The sequence below is a fragment of the Protopterus annectens genome, chromosome 4.part0 (genome assembly GCF_019279795.1).
Source record: "Protopterus annectens isolate FY-2018-M chromosome 4.part0, PAN1.0, whole genome shotgun sequence".
NCBI lineage: Eukaryota > Metazoa > Chordata > Ceratodontiformes > Protopteridae > Protopterus > Protopterus annectens.
Genome location: NC_056733.1, coordinates 1,395,848,705 through 1,395,869,131, shown reverse-complemented (window position 1 = coordinate 1,395,869,131; position 20,427 = coordinate 1,395,848,705). Strand labels below are relative to the sequence as shown.

Below are 20,427 nucleotides of genomic sequence, written 5' to 3'. Positions count from 1 at the left end.
ATTTGGTAAGGTGCCACAAGGATGTATTCCTGCAGGACTCAATTGCAAGTGTATCCTTTGAAGTCTATGCAAGTTGAAGTAAAGTCTTTTTTTTTCTTTCTCTTCACAGGATCTGATGGAGTTCTTAAATGCAAACAGTTCTGAGTGCACTCTAGTTTTGTTCTACACATCATGGTGCAGATTCTCTGCCAACTTGGCTCCCCAGTTTAATGCTTTACCACGAGTGTTTCCAGCCCTCCATTTTCTGGCATTGGATGCATCACAGCATAGCAGGTAGTGTGAGCACTCTGTTTTGAACCTTTTTTTCATGTTATTCTTCCTCTCAGCCCCCTTTTAAATGTGTAAGAATATGGAAGAGCTCTTGTAATTTATTTTTATTCTATTCTGTTATTTGTATTCCCTTGTATTTGTGTAGGTCTTCATTGTATGCTACTGGTTAAGCTTTGGGTTCCCCAAGCCAGCCGATTGGCTATGGGATACTTATGGAGCTGACCTGAAGAGCTTCAAAATAGAATAGTCTTTGTTTACTTAAGCTCTTCAGAACTTAAGGTCGTGTTTTCCTTGAGGCTTCCTGTAGGTTTATAAAACATCTGGCCAAACACTTAGCAACTACTTTCTTTAAAGGTTTGCAAGTTTAGCCATCAAGGATATTATTCATTTTTAGTATGCCTTGTTTAAATCCAGGACATCCAGTCATACCAGGGACAGCATGCATTGTGCTCTGTAAGGCATACTTGGACTTGACCAGCCCATACTAACTTGTTTGGTAAGTCACAGCAGTCATTATGGCCTTTTTGTATTGGTCTGAACTCCACAGACACAGTTCCTATGCACTGGGCACAGTATTGCCCAGCAAGTAAAACTTCCCCAGAGTGCCAGCTCTGTCTCTGTTCCACAGTGTACTGTTCCCTGTTCTGTCTCCACTTATTTCCTGCTGTGAAGTACTAGTGCAAAGGAAAACTCCAAGATTTAATCATTATTGACAGAATTTCCTGCCTGAGGAAGTATTTTTTTATTTCACCATCTGTTAACATAAACAACTCTGTTTAGAATCCCCCTTATTGAGATGTCCTCCCAGCTGATCTTCTTGGGCTTAGGCCTTTGCCTAAAGTTGTGGAAATGACTTTCCATGCCACTGAATGTGCCTATGTCATGCAAATACCGCTTGCTAACAGGAACATTGAAGTACTTGTTTTATTTGGTACCAAGTCTTGATATCCAAAAATGCCCTATTCCATCTCCTTTTCAGTGATGACCAAATGACATCCTGCATCCTTTTAATGACATGACCAAATGGCAAAAAAAAGTCACTGCAACAATTATTTTGATGATCCAACAGTTGTCTACCCGAGAAGGCAACCCTCGTGACTTGTGTTCCCCACTTCAGGACATTTTCTTGTGCTCCCTGTTTAGTGTACCAAAAGAGGACAAAGACTGCCATAAAGTAGAAAAACAAGCGCATACATTCTTCATTTAACATTTCAGTGTGTTTAGAGTCAAATTCAGCCATATTTCCAGGAAAAGTAAGAAGTCTGATTCTAAGAGAAATGTTTTAAAGAAGTGCATGACATTGAAGTGATGTTTTATCTTCCTTTGATTTGTTGCTTAAATTAATAGTTAAGACTGCATTGCATTTTGAGTAGACTAAATCAAAACTTTTTTTCCCTTTTTCTTTTTTGGTTGTGGTAGAGGAATCTGCAGTTGTTAGGGAGATCTCATTATTTGATGTAAATAACTAAGTTATGGGCATCATTCTCACTGCTACAGTAGCCTGCACATATTTGGGTGATATGCTCCCCAGGATATAATATTAGGCCAGTGTTCAAAAGTTTCCAGCTTCCTTCCACACATGCACCCAGGCTGTCCTGTCTTAAGACCTACAGAGAGACAACAGTAGCCTGGGCACCATTTTCTTCAGTACTTTCTTGCTGCCCTCAAGAGAGCACCTCTGGGCTTTACAGGATCAACAGTAAGCTTTGATCTTCCATTTCTGGCAGGGAACCCTTCTGCACAGAAACTGTATATATTTTTTTCTATTTGTTGACAGAAATTGAGACCAAATCTCGTCAAGAATGCTGGTAATTCACTGTGTTGACATTTTAGCAGAAATATTTTTGCAGATGAGTTATTTTTAGTAGTTAGGACTAATTAACAAGTCTGGGGCACCATTTTTGAGTAAAATGTGATGCTTTTGTATTTTTATGAGTGAAATGAAGGGATTATATGTTTAAAGGGATTGGAAGTGAAAAAACCCTCAATTCCAGGATCCTATTGCGGTTTTAATTCATAAAATGTTTACCTCAACAATAGCTAAGGGAATAGAAGGGGGGTCTTGCCATGGATCGTAAATATAGACTAGTGTGGCTTCATTAACAGTAGACAGACTTTTGACAATATGTTATTAGTGAACCTGATACATAATGAAGCAGAAAAAAAGCATTGGTGATGCTGGGAATAGACAAGGAAAAAGCCTTTGATACAGTGCATTTAGTGATATTTATGGATGAATTAGGGCAAATAGGATTTCCAGTAGAACTGAGTCAAAGTTATACAGAGGAACTAAGGCAAGGATGAAAGAAAATGGTAGGCTAACAGATTTTCATTTTAAAAGTGGAACCAAGAAAGGATGTCATCTGTCCACTAATTTGCAATGTATATTTAGATTCTAAGACCATCAAAAATAAATATGTGGTCATGCAAAAATAAATGAAACGTAAATTAGCATTGTTTGTAGTTGTGAAACTATTCTTATCGGATCCAGAGAAAGATCTAGCAACATTTTTTGGAAACTTTTTGGAATGTTAAGAAAGTTTACGGTATTGTTAGGTTGCACAATAAATTTAAATAAAACCAAGGCTTTAAGCGTAAATTATAATCCATCTTTTCAGTTTGTTCAAGAACACCAACGTTTATGTGGACATCATAGAATGAAATATGTAGGAGTATGTAACCAGAAAACCTCAGGACCCCTACTGGAAACATGGAAAGAAACATAATATGAATATGATAAAGAAATGAGAAAGTGAAAAATAGACTTGGATCAAAAGATTCAAGCAATAAAAATGTTCATAGTCCCCTTAATTCCATTTTGAGCAGACCTTTTTATATTCTTCTAGTCAGAACAACTGGAAACATCTCAAAAAGGAAATTTCCAAGTGCATTTGGGATGGATCCAGATCAAGAGTAAATTGGGGGGGTCATGTTAGCCTTGCATGAAGGGGGCGTCTAGAGGTGCCCAAGTTAGAAGAGGAACTCATTTGAGAACATTGTATTATCTGCAGGACACCAGATATGTTTAGTTGGAAAGAAATGTGAGTATTGGCAGAAACTGCACAGCAAAAAAAACTTGATAACATATGGGTTAAACTAAATTAGAATAGGGAAGTTCTTGGACAGCAAAATGAGGGGGGTTATAGGGACATGGTGGGATTATGATGTAAAACCTACAGGATTAGGTAAACTGGTCTTCTGACTAAACACAAATTTAGTAAAAGACTAGCAGCTCAAAGGAGAAGTGGTTTTATACTGAGAGCAGCTGAGAAGGGTAGAAAATAGAATAGAGTGGAATCATGAGGTATAAACTTACAGAATATTGAAAAATAATTGGATGAAGTATAGAGGAACTAATGGTATTTTGGAAAAAGACAGAGAGGTAACCAGGCAAGGATAAAAAAAAACTGTGCTGACACAAATATTGATTATGTAAAGCCATTCGGGTCAGTAACAAGAGGACAATGATGCGATGGGAGAAAATACTAGATATAACAGGACTAAAGGACAGATGGCAGAAAATGTGGGTAATCCCAAGAAAAGTAATCAAATCCAGGAAGTTTGATTTTTTTTTCTTGGAAATATTTGCAGAAATACATTCCAAACATATTAAATAAGATCATCCCACATAATGTCAAGGGATGCTGTAGATGACCACGGGTGGAGGTGGGAACCTGAATCTGGGGATATAGCAAGATGGAACATTTTCAGAGACCTGGACTAAACAGCAGAGTTAATGGGGAAAATATTAAGGGTACCTTGGCAAACAGAAGAGGACTAGCTTTTAGCTTGGGAACAACTGTAGAAACGAGCTAGTTTTGTTGGTGTGGATAATCTTTGGGAGAATAACAACCAAAAAATGGAAATCATCAATAGAACTCACCACAGGGAAAGTATATGGGCTTATGAAAGGGAAAAGGGAAGTGAGATGATGATGCAAAAAAAAGGGCAATTGAGATCATAGCAGAAAATGCCACATCTGGGAAGAGGTCATTCAAGAGGAGGAGAGGTGTGAGATTCAGAAGCTAGAGGGATAGGGTAACAAATAAAAGAATGGAAAAAATTAAACAAAAGGCTGTTGAAAGATTGATGGTTCAAGTTAAATGTAAAATTTAATATATATATTGATCCAATGTCCATTTTGTTTGATCTGACATATGGGACTGAGATCCGAGTTGGATCCTGCCTTGTCTCTATTTTTTCTAGTTAACTTTAGCTTGCTGTTTCCTCCCCTATCATGTATTAAAAAAATATATATACTATTAGTAGATACATATTTGTATATCTTCTCTTATGGTAATGTTCATAGGCCTTGTTACGTGTTAGTTTATAGCTTATTTAATGTTTTTGGATTGCAGTTTTTGGAGTGCTATTTGTTGTACTCTTGTAGTTAACTTACCCTTCTTTTCTGTAGTACTATTCTGTGGCAATGGCTGATGAGTTTTAAAAATTGTGCAAAATGTGGCCACAAAATTCCCCCTCAGGACTCCCACTTCCTTTGTGTGTACTGTCTGAAAGAAGCGCATGTGAGGCCTATGTTGCTTTCGGCCACAAAGCCCTTCAGAGCAAAGGGACAAATTAATCTTAAAGGGTCTTCTTCCTGCTTCGTCGACTAAATCGGTGCCTTTTCCAACTTTTTTGACTCTGAAGGAAAAAGAGTGAGAAGTTCCAAAGCTGAAGAACCCTATTCTTGAAAGTAATGCTTCTGAGAAGGGCATCGAGAGACTGAAGAAACTATCCCTGGACCCTATAGCCTCCACTGGTCTGGTACTGAAAATTGTGAAGTCTTTAGATCCAAAGCCTCTGATCTGTTCACTGTCTCCATCTTGACTTCTTTCTCCAGAGCTGGTTAATCCTAGATTCCTTTCTCCCATTTTACAACATTGATCCAGGGCATCGTCAGTTGTTTCTTCCAGATCTGCCCATTCTTCAGGGAGCCTCTCCGAAGCCAATGTTGACAGAATGATGCAAAGGTTCCTTTGGCTGCAGATACAATTACCTCCAGATAGCCTTTGTCAGTGCTGATAATGCCTTCTTCTTTGCCCACAACTATCACCCAGACTCTCTTGATGCTGACTTAGTCGGATCAAGACAAGAGTCATAGATGAAACTTTGGAGCTGGAGTTTGGGGAGGTGGGTTGACTCTGAAACTGTTCGAGCTGTCCCTTCCTCTCTGGGCATCTACTCTCCATAGCTCAGTTCATATGCTTGCCTCAGAGATGGAACTGGTTGGAGGTTTAGGCTCTCTGTTCTACATATTACAGAGACTTCTCCAGCTCTGATTTCCTCCATGGCTTTCTAGACCTTCCAATGGGTCCTATCAAGGTTGAGAGAAGCAGTGCCTCAATCTTATTCAGGTCCGATCTGACCACCGACATATTCTCCTCTTCATCAGCAGGGGCAACCAGCCTCCAAAAGTATTTAGGAAGTTCTGTTCTTTGAGCTTCCAGTCCAATTCAGACCCATTGCCAGGTATTCTACAATAGCAGGTACATAGAAAGCAGACTTGCAAATGGAAACATTTGGATTCATCTCCGGAATCTTTTACTGAAGAGACAGATTTGGATGAAGGTGAGGGTTGCCCTAGATTCTACTTTGGAGAAATCCTATAATTGGTGAAAAAGAGTGGGGGATGGCCCGTGTTGTTTCTGGAGGCTTTTGGAGCTGGCTCTCCTACCTAGGTGGTTCCTCCCCTGACAATCTCATTAACTTGGTAGCACAGCAGGTTTGGGGCATTACGGGAGGAAGACAGTCGAAGGTACTTGGGCGCCTATAGACACTAGCCTTTACATCAGTGTCCTGGAAATGAGAGCAGTCCTTTTGATGTTGCAGACATTTTAACACTCTTCTGATGGGTGTGATTTCAGTTCAGATGGACAATGCCATTGGTCTGGTACATCAACAAGTGGGGGAAACTAGATAGTACTCATTGTGTAGAGAGGCCTTGAGAGTTTGCCCATTGGTGATGTTTCCCATCGCTTTCTGCTGGCAACACATAACCTGGGACTTCCAGTGTACTAACCTATAAATTGAGCAGGTGCCTACTTTCATCTCATGAGTGGTCTCTCAGTCCAACAGTAGTTAATGAAATCTTCAGTCGCTGGGGTCAACCTTGCTGTGACCTGTTTACGTCCTACAGAACAAGTGCAGCAGTTAATGTGCCCAAATCCCTCCACAGGGCAGTCAGCAAGGGACACTCTGATCTACAATTGTTCCCTGGGTCTTATTTATGCATTCCTTCCATTTCCTGTAATTATGAAATTCATTCAGAAAGCCAGAAGAAGCAAGGCCAAAGTGATCCTCATTGCCCCTTGTTGGTCTTGAAAAGTTTGCTTCCCTTATCTGTGGTCTTACCTTCTACATCTGCCTTAGACACTGGCTTGTAGGGATCTCATCTCTCATTCTTCCAGGCATCCACTCCTGGACCTAGAGATCCTGAAATTAACCGCTTGGTTACTCCAATTCTAGCAATGACCAGGGATGCAAGGTTTTTGGAAAATGCACTTCATATGTTCACTGCCTCACAAAAGTCTAGGACCAGAAAAGTGTACGAAAGCAAATGGAAAATATGGCCCTTTTTGCCTATGGGGAAAGGTTTGGATTCCTTCCTTGCACCCTTGCCTTTATATTAGAATTCCTTTCTGAATTATTCCACTAATCAAAGTCAAACTTGCAGCCATTTCTAATTTTCATACAAGCCATACATTTAACAAAGCTATGGGAGTCTTATCTAAAGCCTTTTTTAAAGGAACATTTCTTCTTCAGCCCCCAGTACTAGAACTTTCCCTCACACACAGTGCAGGCCCTCACACAGCCCCTTTTTGAATCAGCTTTTGTGGATTGAAAGTTCTTGACATGGAAAATTATTTTTATTAGCAGTTACTTCTGCTAGGAGAATTTCAGAACTACAGGCTCGCTCTTTCGTGTAAACAACCACACACACACACATACACACACACAAAAACAAGGTCTTCCTGAAACCAAATCCATCTTTCCTTTCTAAGGTGGAATCCAAATACATCATAAATCATTCCATTAATTTACATGTATTCTTTCCAAAATGTCCAACAAAGGAGAGCATGCATTACACTTTCATAACATCCTAAACAACTTAGATTTTACTTAGAGCTAAGACTTCAGAAAATCAGACCAATTATCCATTGCCTTATCCAAATCTAACCTGGGACTGGGTGTATCAAAAGTCACTCTCGCAAGGTGGCTATCAAGTTGTATTTCATTTGCTTATGACAAGTTGGGTTCAGCCCTTTCAAAGAAACTGACAACTCATTCAACAAGGGCAGTGACAACTTCTACAGTTTTCAGCATCAATTTCCTATTGAGATTTATGCAGTTGCTACCTGGTCTACAGTGCATACCTTTGTTTTGTTATAAACTTGTCCTTCTTTTAGCTCTGTTATTCTCAAGGGCATCCTTCCTTAATTCCACCCAGACAATTATGTAGCTAGGGATTCTATCCCTTTTGTTGAATCAGATGAAAATGGACAACATCAGATACAAGTTATGTACTCACCATAACGATAGAGCCTTGTTGTCCAATTTTCATCTGGTTTAACAGTTTAGTTAGTATATTTAAACTACTTTTATGAGAAAATGCCCTCTTCGCAACACTATTCAGTACGAAGTTGTGTTTTAGAAGTTAACTGTTTTAGAAGCTCTGTTTGTAGTCCCTGCTCCTCATATTAACCTATCTCAAGTTTTTATTACCTTGCTTACCTCTCTTCTCCTGTTATGACTACACTATTCCTTTTCTAAGCTAACACTTCCCTCCACATCCTCTCATTTCTTCTTCCTATTCTCATATCTACTTACCTTTGTCCTTATAATAAAGTATCCCTCCACTCTATAACCCCCTAGTTGTCTCTATTGTCTCATCACAGGTACCTCTCTCCTCTCTTGTTTTATTTCTCACATTCTCCTCACTACTGCCTTGCTTCAGATAACACTGCTCATACTCAACCTTATCCTTATCCTCCTTTTTTCTTTGTTTTACAGATCCCTGGCACCAAACTTAATATGGTTTTATTTAACCCCAGTCAACTCTGAAGACCACCCACTCCCTCTGAGTGTTGCTCCTTCAGTGGAATTCCTCTCCAGCAACAGTGCAGTGTAAAAATAACGTATGTTATATTGTACATTAATTCATACTGTCCATAGTCACCCACTTCTATCAAAATATAACTTTGTGCCTACTGTTGTGCCTTTAAAGTACTGCTCCTGGTCAGTGACAGCACATCTCTGTGTCCCCCCTCCTCCACTACCCTTGATCTCTAAAGCCTTTAAGTACTTCATCTACCTACCCAGCTTTATACCTAGCCACTCACTCTGGTAGCCCTTTCCCTAGACTCTCTTGTCTCCCACTGAACAGTCCCTCATACCTCTACCTACTACTTTGTCTATTCCTTACTCTGACCTCTATCTCCCACATAGAATCTCTATTCACAGCCTCAGACCCAGAGCCTGCCCTTTCACTACCACAATCTCCCCACTCACCTCCCTAGCCTTGCTCCCAGCTTAGCGACTGTTCAGTCCTTCTCCAGAGATTTGAGCTCACATAAAAGGTGTTTCAAACATTAAACTAACAATTTATCTCTCCTGTATTGAAGCACCTGTATTCTTCACTGATTGTTTTTTGTTCAGCAACTGCTACAGCTACAGGATGGTGCTACTCCACTCCGTTCACCCTTGCTAATGCTTGGGCTCACTTCGCTCACCTACCCTACCCCCATTCCCACCCACCACCATATCACTTAAAGTTATAGTTATACACCACACCCCAACAATTACTATTTCCAATTACCCAATCAAATCTCACCTATCATCCCCATAGCAACACATTCACCACACCCGTATTCAACACTTAAACCTCCACAGTTACTGAAAATACTACTATGCATACCCTACTCCTTCAGCATTTCTGTAAGGTGTCCCACACACACATCACACCCATCTATTAAAAGCTGTAGTTTATTCACCAACTATCTTCCCTCTACTCCTGCTATCCATGCTTTCCTCCTACCACACACAACTTTTTATAACCACCACACCACCATGGCAAAACCCATAACCAATACCATAGAACTAAAAAAATTCTCTGTATCATCTTGTGACCTCACCTCCTCCCAACCTCTTTCATACCTATATAATAAACTGGCATACAAAACTAACCATCATTATTCCCAAAGAATAGCAAAAATATTATACAAACTCTAAACTCCATCAATACCTACACCAGAAACTAACTTGCTGCGGAGACATTAGCCCTAATCCAGGACCCACTACATCTACCAATACAAACGTAAAACAACCAAATTCTCTATACCCAAGACCTACCTCATCTCTCCTCCTTTTAAACATAAGTGTAAGAAGTGTACTTAACAAAACACAAGACCTTCATGCCCTGCTACCTCTGTACAAACTTGATATTGTTGTATTGACAGAAACTTGGCTGAAATCTGAACACCACATTAATAAAATTACTGCCCCTGGCAACAATATTATATGTAGAGATAGAACCGGGAAAAAGGGAGGAGGTGTAGCAATACTGTTCCAAAATCACCTCACTATAGAATAATTTGAGTGCAGTTCCCAAGAAGTCAAAGATGTAGAACTAATTTTAGCCAAATTAAAACTTAACTCCAACAAACAAATAATTATTGCAGGTGGCTGTATTCCACCAGACAATAACACTGCTATACTTGAAAGCCTACTAAAATGGATGTTAACCTCCCTTCCCCAAGATACCATACTATTAGGAGACTTTAATATTAACTGGTCTGACTGCTCCAGCTATAATCCCACTACCTACATCAACCTCCATGGGTTCACCCAAATTACATCTGCCACTACCAGAATTGACAAAATATCCAAACTCCAGTCCATCTTGGACTGGATTCTACTATCTGACCCCACTGTCGCACAGCAATCAGGCTATCTTCCTGACGGTCTAAGTGACCATCAATGAACTTACCTAATTAGGAACCGATCCCACCACACTAACCAACCCATCCTCAGAGCTGTACGCAACAAAAACACCTTCAGAGCTAATAACCTAATCAACGCACTAAAATGCTGTAATTGGGACACTCCTAAAACATCTCTCTCTAGACCAAGCTGTACAGTACTTTAACACAACCTTCCTAGAAATCTTAAACTGTCATGTTCCCTCCAGAACCATTAGAATCAAAACTAGCTATGCCTCATGGTTAACAAAAGATACTAAAACTATAATGGAAAGAAAGGGCCAAAGCCTGGGTACAATTTCACAAACCTGAAACAAATCTACCTAGAACTTCACAATAAAGCCAAAAAGCAAATCAAACTTGACAAGACTAATTACTATAAAACCATGCAGGAAAAGTATGCACACAACCCTCAGACATTCTGGGCCACAAGTAATAGTTTACTACACCCAGTTAAATCCACCACTCCTTCTCCTGTATTACCAAACAACCATGAAAACATTCCCACCCAATTTAACAAATACTTTACTGAAACTGTCCAAGCTCTAGCCGCCACCAAAACCAGTACTAGTACCCCCATACCAACAGCCACCCCTACCCATCTCAGTGCACAAAACAACTTCTCCAACTTTTCCCTGCACATAGTACCTACTAATACAATCACCAAACTTCTCAAAAAACTCAAACCAACCACACTAGCAGCTGATAATCTGCCAGTAGATTTCCTTCAGATAACAGCAGAAGCTATAGCCTATCCCATGTCCATTCTCATAAATAGGTCAGTATCATTATGTAAAGTGCCTCACTCATGGAAAATATCACATATTATACCACTGCACAAAGACGGTAACTCCCTTGAGCTTACTACCGCCCGATTGCAATTCTATCACCTCTATCAAAAATATTAGAGAGAATAGTTCACTCTCAACTAATGCAATACCTCCCAAAAATGACTTACTTATCTAATCCCAGCATGGCTTCAGACCTTTCCATAGCACCACCACAGCACTACTTTCATTTACCAACATTGTCAGTCACCATAGAAACAAAGGACTATTTGTATTCTCCGTATTCTTAGACCTATCCAAAGCCTTTGACATGGTTAACCATAGTATGCTTTTAGAAACTCTGTCTACCCTTAACATAAGTTCCTCCACCATATCATGGTTCAACAACTAGTTATCAGACCGTCAGCAGGCAGTTCTATGGGAAGACCAACTGTCCCCTTCTATTACCAGTAGCCATAGGAGTCCCCCAAGGGTCCATCCCCGGTCCTTTGCTGTTCGCACTATTTAAAAACAAGATAGCTTCATCCTCACTCTCTGCCTCAGTAGTGCAATTTGCAGATGACACCACCATTATATGTGCTGCCCCCACATTAAATGAGCTACTAACCATAACTCAAAGTAACTTTACTTTAGGTGAAGCATGGTTCACTAACGTAAAACTTATTCTTAATCCCAAAAAAACCAAACTGATTCTCTTCAACCCTGGTAGATCCCTCCTCTAAACAATGATTTTATCATCAAATCTAAAGACAATATACAAATCACCCCAACAAAATACACAAAACTGCTAGGTGTTGAAATTGACTATAATCTGAAATTTGACATGCACATAGCCCAAACAATCAAGAAAGTCAACAAAAAGTTTGGTGGTCTTTACAGTAACTGACCATTCATGACTAAACATACCAAAGCCGCTATTGCAAGGACGCATCTCTTATCTGCCCTCCTTTATGCCTCCCCTATCTTAACCAACCTTCATCACACCGAACTAAAAATGGAATCTTGTTGCAACAAGATTGCCAAGTTTGCTACCAATGCCTCTCATACTTCCCATTGCTGCCTAGCTCTCAAGCAACTTACTTGGCTTGGGTTACCACAACTACTCCTACTGAAACAACGCTCATTGGCACACAAGCTCTACTATCTCCCAGACAAAACCCCAGCATGTCAGCATCTAATTCACCCCTACACAGCCACCAGAGCATTAAGATCTAGTAATCAAAACCTCATAAATGTCATCAAGCATAAAAATGATGCTGGAAAATCTCTGTTTGCCTGCACTATTGCCAAAATCTGGAATTCGCCCCCAAGCCAGTTAACTTCTACCTCCTCTACTTTCCAATTTAAAAAACTCCTCAAAACACACTATTTAAATAACTGGCTTTGCTCATGCTACTCCCCAGGTTAATCCATGCCACTGCACTGTTGTATAGATTCTGCTAAGGATCAACTTTTTGTCTTTGTCCCTCTCTCCCATAGTATACTTATTTATCCAATGACAAATCCATCACAGCTCTGATTGACTTGCAAAAAATGCAACTCTCTAAAGTCCATTTTTGTATGATCTACTATAGAAATTATTTTCAATTAAAAATTGTCAGTCTTTGCTTATGCACAGTTGTCTGTGTTCTTAATTGTATGCTCATATGTCTCTGGCTTTATTCTCAGTTATGTAATGCACTATTATTTGAAACTCTCAAATGTTCAATTTTGTAGGATTTACTATAGATATGACTTGCAATTAGAATTTGTTAATCCCTGCATATGCATGCTTGTCTGTATTAGTAATATACATGCTCGTATATCTTTGTTTTTACTTTCTCTTATGAACTGTGCTGCTGTTTGGAGCTTTTCTCCCTGGGACTCCACTGAAAATGGACCTGTGTCCAGTCAGATTTTCCCGGTAAACAAATGTAAAATAAAAATAAAACATCCCTCCCACCATCCTCCTTCCAAATTGTCCGCCTACAGCTCCATGTACAATGAGTAGCCTCTACAGGATTCTACTTATCTCTGACCTCGACAGGTTAGTTGCTCTAATGTTGTTATGGAACCCTTCACCTTTCAGTTTCCTGTTGGATCATGCTTTATTTAACTTCAGTATTATTACTAGTTACATATATTCTTACATGGGGCAAACTCAATCTGAGGTAATTTCAGGATGGTAAGGGAATTATGGGGAGGAATCAGAGCACTCGATTCGAAGGTTTGGAGGTACCGAAGCCGGATCAGAGTCCCTTATGTTGAACCAGGTGAAAATAGGACAGCACGGATTCTATCATTATGGAGAGTACATAAATTTCATTTTAAAACGGTTTCTTCTGGTACAGGGTCAAACATTGTAATAGTAATTCACAAATGGTCCGACTTCCAGAAGAACTGTTGCACCATGCATGAGGAATGCTGAAATTCCAAACAGTGTGAAAATAAAGCACGTTACAATTTTTTTAAATAGAATTTGTGTATTTTGATGCTTGTGTACACCGTGATAACTGCCTTCTTTTTTGTTTAATCCCCACAATTCATTGTCACTGAATTAAAGTGTACTGCTTGTGCATTTGCTTTTGTGGTATTTGGGGGACTCTGTTGGGAAGTGTAATTGTATTTACTGCATGTGAACACTAGAGTAACAACTTGCCTTCAGACAAACTTGTTCCAGTAGTGCGTACTGAAAAAAACGGCCTCTCTCGACAGGAACATGGATATCCTCACTGGTCTTGCAGTCCCTCTTCCCACTGTACCGAAAAGGCAAAAACAAGTTTGAGCCATTCCCTGCATCACAGGCTCAGTCTACACCTTGGTTGTTTTTGTGGGTGACTCTGCAGTAGCCACAGTATTTTCTCAGACCACTCACTGTTTTCCCTGGTTCCCTCTGGTGTAGTTCTTTTTGTCACCATGGACTGGAGATTAGCTGTGTTTTCTGTGGTTATTCATTGTCCATGTTGGGCATGGGAGAGCAACCTGATATGGTTGTTGGAGTTTGTCCAAAATTTTCTTTCCAGGGTGGCCAGAATAAGAGACCTGTTTCCTGGGTTAAAGTATTAGTCAGTCTCCTCCTAGGGATGTCCCTAGAAAAAAGAAACAAATAGTTAGATGTATTTCATCCAAAGGCAGTGTGTCTGAATTGTGTTTTATCATAGAATTCTGATAATGACAGGGACAGGATTTCTGTATTTTCATCACAAGCACCTGATCCTCTTTCTGGTATAGAGGAGTTTTCTTTTTCTGCGACAGTATCTAGGATTAATACATTTTTTTTTTTTGGAACAAATGGATGCTCCCCACCCCCTTTAAGAAGACACTGTTACAAGTGGATAGGCCATATACTACTACTATTCCTGTTGTTATGCCAGCCTTTAAAGGATGTTTTTGATGCTGAATGTGGTAATCCCGATAACCGATCTTCAGTACCAAAAAAGCAGATTTTAGTTTAACCAAGTAGTTTTTTCACCACAGGTCTGACACGACAGCAATTTTTATTTTTCTCAAGTTAGTAACTAGGTTCTGGTCAATACTAATCATTTACCTTCAGACAAAGATGATAAAGCTTTTGACAGGTTTGGAAAGAGAACTTTCTCTTCAACTCTAGATTTCAGAATCCTGAGCTTTCCAGGCTCATATGTTGAAACATGAAGTACTTTTTAACTTGTGTGAGCAGTTTGAAGAACTTTTCTCCCTCCCTACTCCCAAAAGGGTAGGTCTTTCCTGAAGCCTGTTATTGCTATTCTTTCCCTTTAAAGAGTGTACATGATTGTGCTGACTCAGTAACAGTAGCCCTGGACACAGTTATGAAATGTTTTGCTTGGGTACATAAGCAAAAGTTTTCTTAAGTAGAATCAGAGATTTTGAATTATTTGCATAAGGAGGTGTTTGTTCCTTCTGCTAACTTAGGTGCTCAAACAGTTCGATGAAAGAGGCAAATTGATATAAGGAGTTACTAAGTTTTCAGCCCCCCCCTTTCCTAAATCTTCCAAAACACTTTGTGCTTTTTTTGGAAAAAAAAAATTAACACAAGCAATTCCAGGGAGCAGGAATCTTAAAAGAAGTGGCAGGAGAGGTCCACCAAAAAGTAAAGATTCTTTCAGGAAAAGGGGACAGATTGCTACCTCAGAATGACTTGACTATGCCAGCATTCTTTGTACACTCTCCCCTTCAAATCTGTCCCAAAAATCTGGTTCTCAGTCTTCCTGTTTGGCAACAAATTTTTTCAGGCAAATGGGTTCTGAGAGTAGTTCAGGAGGTTTACAGATGGAACTGGATAGAGATGCCTTCTTTTTGGGGAATCACCCCTCATACTCTGAACCAGACAGAATTTTTTTCCTCGGATTTTTCAGCATATGCGCTCCGAAGGGGGGGGGCATATAACCAGCATTTCAAAGTCAGAGGGACAAGGATCCTTTTTGGAGACCAGTATTCTACCTATCCTTGTTTGTGAAAGTACCAAAGTTCAAGTCCTTGCCTTACAGAGTATGTTACCTCTCATTCCTATTTTAGGTGTCATGATAACTCTGGAATTAGAAAATGCTTATTATATTCCTATTGCCACAGAATTCAGAAGTTCCTACAGGTTGTCAGAGTCTGGGTCACATTATCAGTTCTCTGCATTACCCTTTGGGTTATCTACTGCTCTAATGGCACTGTCTAGCTTCAGTGATAGCTTACTACAGACTGCAAGGCATTTATGTATTTCCTTATTTCGCTGACTTGCTTAATTTGCAGTGACTTTTTCCAGGTGCCAGGAGTCCCTTTCTTGGGTTACAATTCTCCTTCACAACCCAGGCTTTCAGAACAACAGGCAAAAATCCTTAATTCCTTCTAACACGATTGTATGTCTAGAATGCCTTCTAGATTATTTCCTGAAAAGGACATTCCTAACACAGGTGAAAATGGACTTGTACTGGAAATCTTCTTGAGTTTCCTCAAATCAGTCCCGGACTTAGTCAGAGAGTATTTCAGGATTTTAGGGTTCATGGCACCTGTGATTCTCATGATTCCTCTTGTCAGGTTACTTATGAGAAAAATACAATGGTATTTAAAAACTACATGGACCCAACATTCTTACCATGTGGAATTTCAGACTCAGATTTGGGTTTTGTGAAGAGAGAACTGCTGTGGTAAAGACAACAGAGGACACTGATCTAAGTCTGACCTTCTTTAAACCCCTGCTCAACCTTTGACAACATATACCTCAGATTTTGCACAGAGGCAGTGTCAGTGGAGGTAAAAGTGCATTGTCTTTGGAACAAAACAGACAGGCCAAAGCACATAAATGTCAGAGATGTTAATAGTGATCTATCCTATAGAATCTCTTCATTTGTGGTCCTTGGGACCTCTGCAGAGTATGTATCGAATCACGGTGGTATTTAAGTGGACTTGTAAAGGTCTTCTTGTATTATTTAGTATATGCAAAGTTTGTAAGTAAATTTTAAATAGGGAGTTTTACTTGTATTCCGCTTTTAACTGCGTATTAAAACTTGGAGACCACAGCTCTGTCTCTTGCGAGTCAGACAGAAATTAGAACAGGTCAGTTAAGGAGTCACACACAAGTTGGAGTAGGTCAGTTAAGGTTAATCATTTGTGAACTGAGGGGGTGGAGCTAGGGACTAAACCTTCTATTTAAGAGGTAAAATAAAGTATTTCGGAGCGTTACTGGAAAGACTCGCCTAGACTCTGCTACAGTTTGCTGTGAGGGAAAAGTTAATTTGCTTTTTATTTGTTGTATTTTGGATTACTTTATTGGCTTTTTCTATTTTGTATACTGTGATTTGTTTTCTTTACACTGTATTTTACATGTATTCTGCTTTTAACTGCATATTAAAACTTGAAAGGAGACCACAACTCTGTCTCCTGTGAATCAGACGTAAATATTTCCCACTTTGTTACTGGTGTGTTCTTAAACACCACTGTCTTTCAAGTTGCCTGCTCCTTATGTTAATTTAACCATATATCTTATTTCCTCTCTGCTTTTACTGGCTGGTATGAGTAAGCACAAAATTATCATTTTGTGAAATCACTCCCCTTCAACTATTTAAATTTGTTGACCACCCTACTGTATTCCATAGTACCAGAATATAAATATGACCACCCCTTTCAATCTATCTTGCTGTTTTAAAAATAGTGACTCTGCACTAAAACTTAACTTTTTAGACAGGTAAAACCTAAGTTACCTACTTTCACATCTAACTACTCTAGTGCACACTGCAGTGTTTAGGAGAATCCATTTTTTCATCTTGCCTTTAAGCATCTATTGCAAGACCACCAGTTATTGGAAAGCCCACATTCTACCTCTCAGTAGCCATCTTGGGATTAGTGCTTATGTTTTCTCCTGGTGAGAGAAGGAGTGCTATTACATTATTTCCTGGAGACTGCTGATCACTAGAAAGCTTAATAACTGCTATATATGTGACAGCTTGGAATCTGTGCTTATATTCTGATCCTGGTGAGAGTAGGAGCAGAGTGCATTGATTCCCGACTCTTTCTGGTTGGAGAGTGAGTGTCTGTGCTTAACGTACCTGATTGGTCTTGTTGCTATTTGAGGCATCTACCAGAAAAAGGCTACAAGCCTGCAGATCCTTGCATCATCTGGGACAAGACTGTGGATCACCAAACAAGCCATGGCCTGCTTCTCTTCTTCAGACTGGTGCTAACATTTTGTTTCTGTAAGAGAAGACGCAAAGGAGTATTGTATCTCAACAGATTGAAGCTATGCTGAGACTAGCATTAATAGTAGACAGGCAGTAGCCATTCATGTGACTCCCCTCTTTTCATAGGTAAGTACTAGGCTATCTGCCCAAGGGCATTTATAAGCCTAGCCAGAGTGTGTCGGCTTTTGCCGCCCCATTGATTAATTAACTGAGCCTCTGTCAAGCAGAGCTAATGAAGTGATCCCAGGGGTGTATTTTCTGTTACCCATCCACTAGTCAAGGCTTTTCTTGAAGAGTGTTAGGGAGGGGCTGTGCCTAATGTAGTTAGGAATTTTGTTCCAAAGCATGGGGAGTTTCTGTGACAGGCATCTATCCTACTTGACAAGCTAATTCTTTATTTTTCAGTAAGTTCTGCGTGATTTCTTCCTAACGTCAGAATATATGCCTAAATCTTCAGGGTGTACATATTAGTTTCTCCTCAAGTGTTTGGCAGTGCTTTGTACAGACTCAGACACCTTGAGTGACATTTTGGCAGTGCTGTGTACAGACTCAGACACCTTGAGTGGCATTTTTCCTGTAAAAGGAACATATAAGGAAACGGCTCCAGTACTTAGTAATAATGACTATCCCTCCTGGCATGTCTTAAGGTCAGTTCCCTGTGCTTTCTCCTGTTTACCTGGTGAATTTGGGCATTCTGAGGCAGTGTAGCAGCTGCTTCATGTACACAGACAACCCTCTCCTCTTACTTCCCAGCACTCAGACTTGTGAGAGATGCACTTATGTATCCAAATCGGAAGCCATGCACTCTCAAGACAAGACCGGAATAGCTGGTCAAGAGGAGAAGGTCAATACCTGCACCACACCACATGCAACACAGCCCTCCAGAACACCCACCATCACAGCTCTCATATAAAAACATAAACCACACGCCCACCTTTGCGGAGGCTCTCAATAGAAATCTACCCAAACAGCAGAGACCTCCAAGGCAGAAATGCACTCGACCACCACAACACAGCACAAACCACAAGACACATAGCTCACCTACACAGTGTGCCCCTCAACCTAAGCCCCTAAGGCAAAACGGCTTGCCCCATACACTAATCATAGGTGACTTGATAGTGAGGCACACTGATGTCTCACTCACTAGGTTGAATAAGGAGAAGGTAACAGTCAGCTGTCTGTCAGGTGCCAGAATCCAACACAAAACGCACACTCAGGTCACTCCACAACAGGTACAAGTATGACTCTGTCACTGTCCATGTGAGTGTGAATGACCTGAGATGCACCTCCCTGGACTACATGAAAAGAGACATGGAGGAGCTCTCAGATTATGTGGTCCAGGCAGGTATGACCCTAGCCCTGAGCAGCATCCTACTGTTACCTAGAATGATACCGCAGTATAAGCAGAAAATGATTGACTTCAACAGTTGGCTAAGTTTCTGGTGTCATTCTAAGGGGATCCAGTGTCTTGTCTGCTTGGGATGACATGATTGACAGACCTTGATGCTTTGCCAGAGATGGCCTGCATCTGCACCCCTGGTTTTCTGGATACTGGCTAAGGCTCTTGCTACCCCTATAGTGCCTTTTTTAGGCGATGTTCCAAAAACCAAATTACTACCGTAACAGCTATAAAAAAATGCAAACTGAGGGTCATGCTGCTCAATGTTAGAAGTCTATATCTCAAGATGCACTTGCTTGAAGCACTCCTCAAAATATAGAACATCGACATTTGTGCTGTAACGGAGACCTGGTTTAAAGCAGCAGAAAGCACCCCTCCGCTACCAGGCTATAACTCATTCCACACTTTTCGGCCGCAGAACATAGACAGAAACTCCAAAGGCGGTGGTGTCTCCATATTCATAAAGGATATGCACACCTCTAGACTAGTAGCCCAGCATAACGCATCTGAGGTACTTCAAGTACAATTAACATTGGGTAAGACGATGGTTCATGTCGTACCCTGCTATAGGTCCCCAACCATGTCTCAAGACTCTCACTTCATGTTCCTAACCCAACACACTCATACTAGGTGACTTCAACTACCCTTATCAACTGGGAAAACTACTCGTGCACCAATACACTGGTCCAACACTTCCTGGAATTAATCAGTTCCAGTGCCGTGGACCAGCTCATTCTTGAACCCACTAGAGGAAGCAACATCCTTGACCTGGTTATTAGTAACATGGGCAGCCATTGGTCTACACCAGTAGTTAATTCCTCCCTGGTTAGATCCGACCACAAACTAATCACCATGGAAATCCACATCTCACCCCCCCCCCCCTCCACAAAGGTAACCACCGTTAAAAACTTCTCCAAAGCTGACTTTAGGCTCCTAAAAACAGAGGTGGCTAACTTCACAGCACCCATGCCAATGGAAAATAGATGCATGACTGCCGAATCATATACACGTGCTCTGTACAAACATGCACATAAATTCATGGAACTAGCCATATCCAGCATGCTCTCCTTCAAAAAAAAGGAAGCTAATCTGGTGGTCTCCTGCCATGAATAAACTCTACAACAGAAGGAAGAAACTGTTGCAGAAAAAGGTGAAGTCCCAAGACTGGAAAAACTCCCTTTTTAGCCTCAACAAAAGTTGAGATCTCTCATCAAAACCTCTAAAGCCAGCTATGAAGGCAGAATTGCGGCAGACACCAAAATCAACCACAAAGCCTGCTATAGTTACATCAAGAATCTCCATGGCAATACCCAGGTTTGCTCTGAGTTACTGCACAATGGTGTCTC

The 20,427-nt window shown here is 40.4% G+C and overlaps 1 protein-coding gene across 3 annotated transcripts in view; it reads left to right on the top strand.

Moving 5' to 3' along the window:
* Positions 1 to 20,427, top strand: part of TXNDC15 (thioredoxin domain containing 15) — a 308,164-nt gene that overhangs the window by 212,472 nt on the left and 75,265 nt on the right. For all 3 annotated transcript variants that reach the window (XM_044069226.1, XM_044069224.1, XM_044069225.1), the window contains one exon: positions 110 to 273. In XM_044069226.1, coding sequence (XP_043925161.1) covers positions 110 to 273 — 164 coding nt within the window. The remainder of the gene's footprint in view (positions 1 to 109; positions 274 to 20,427) is intronic.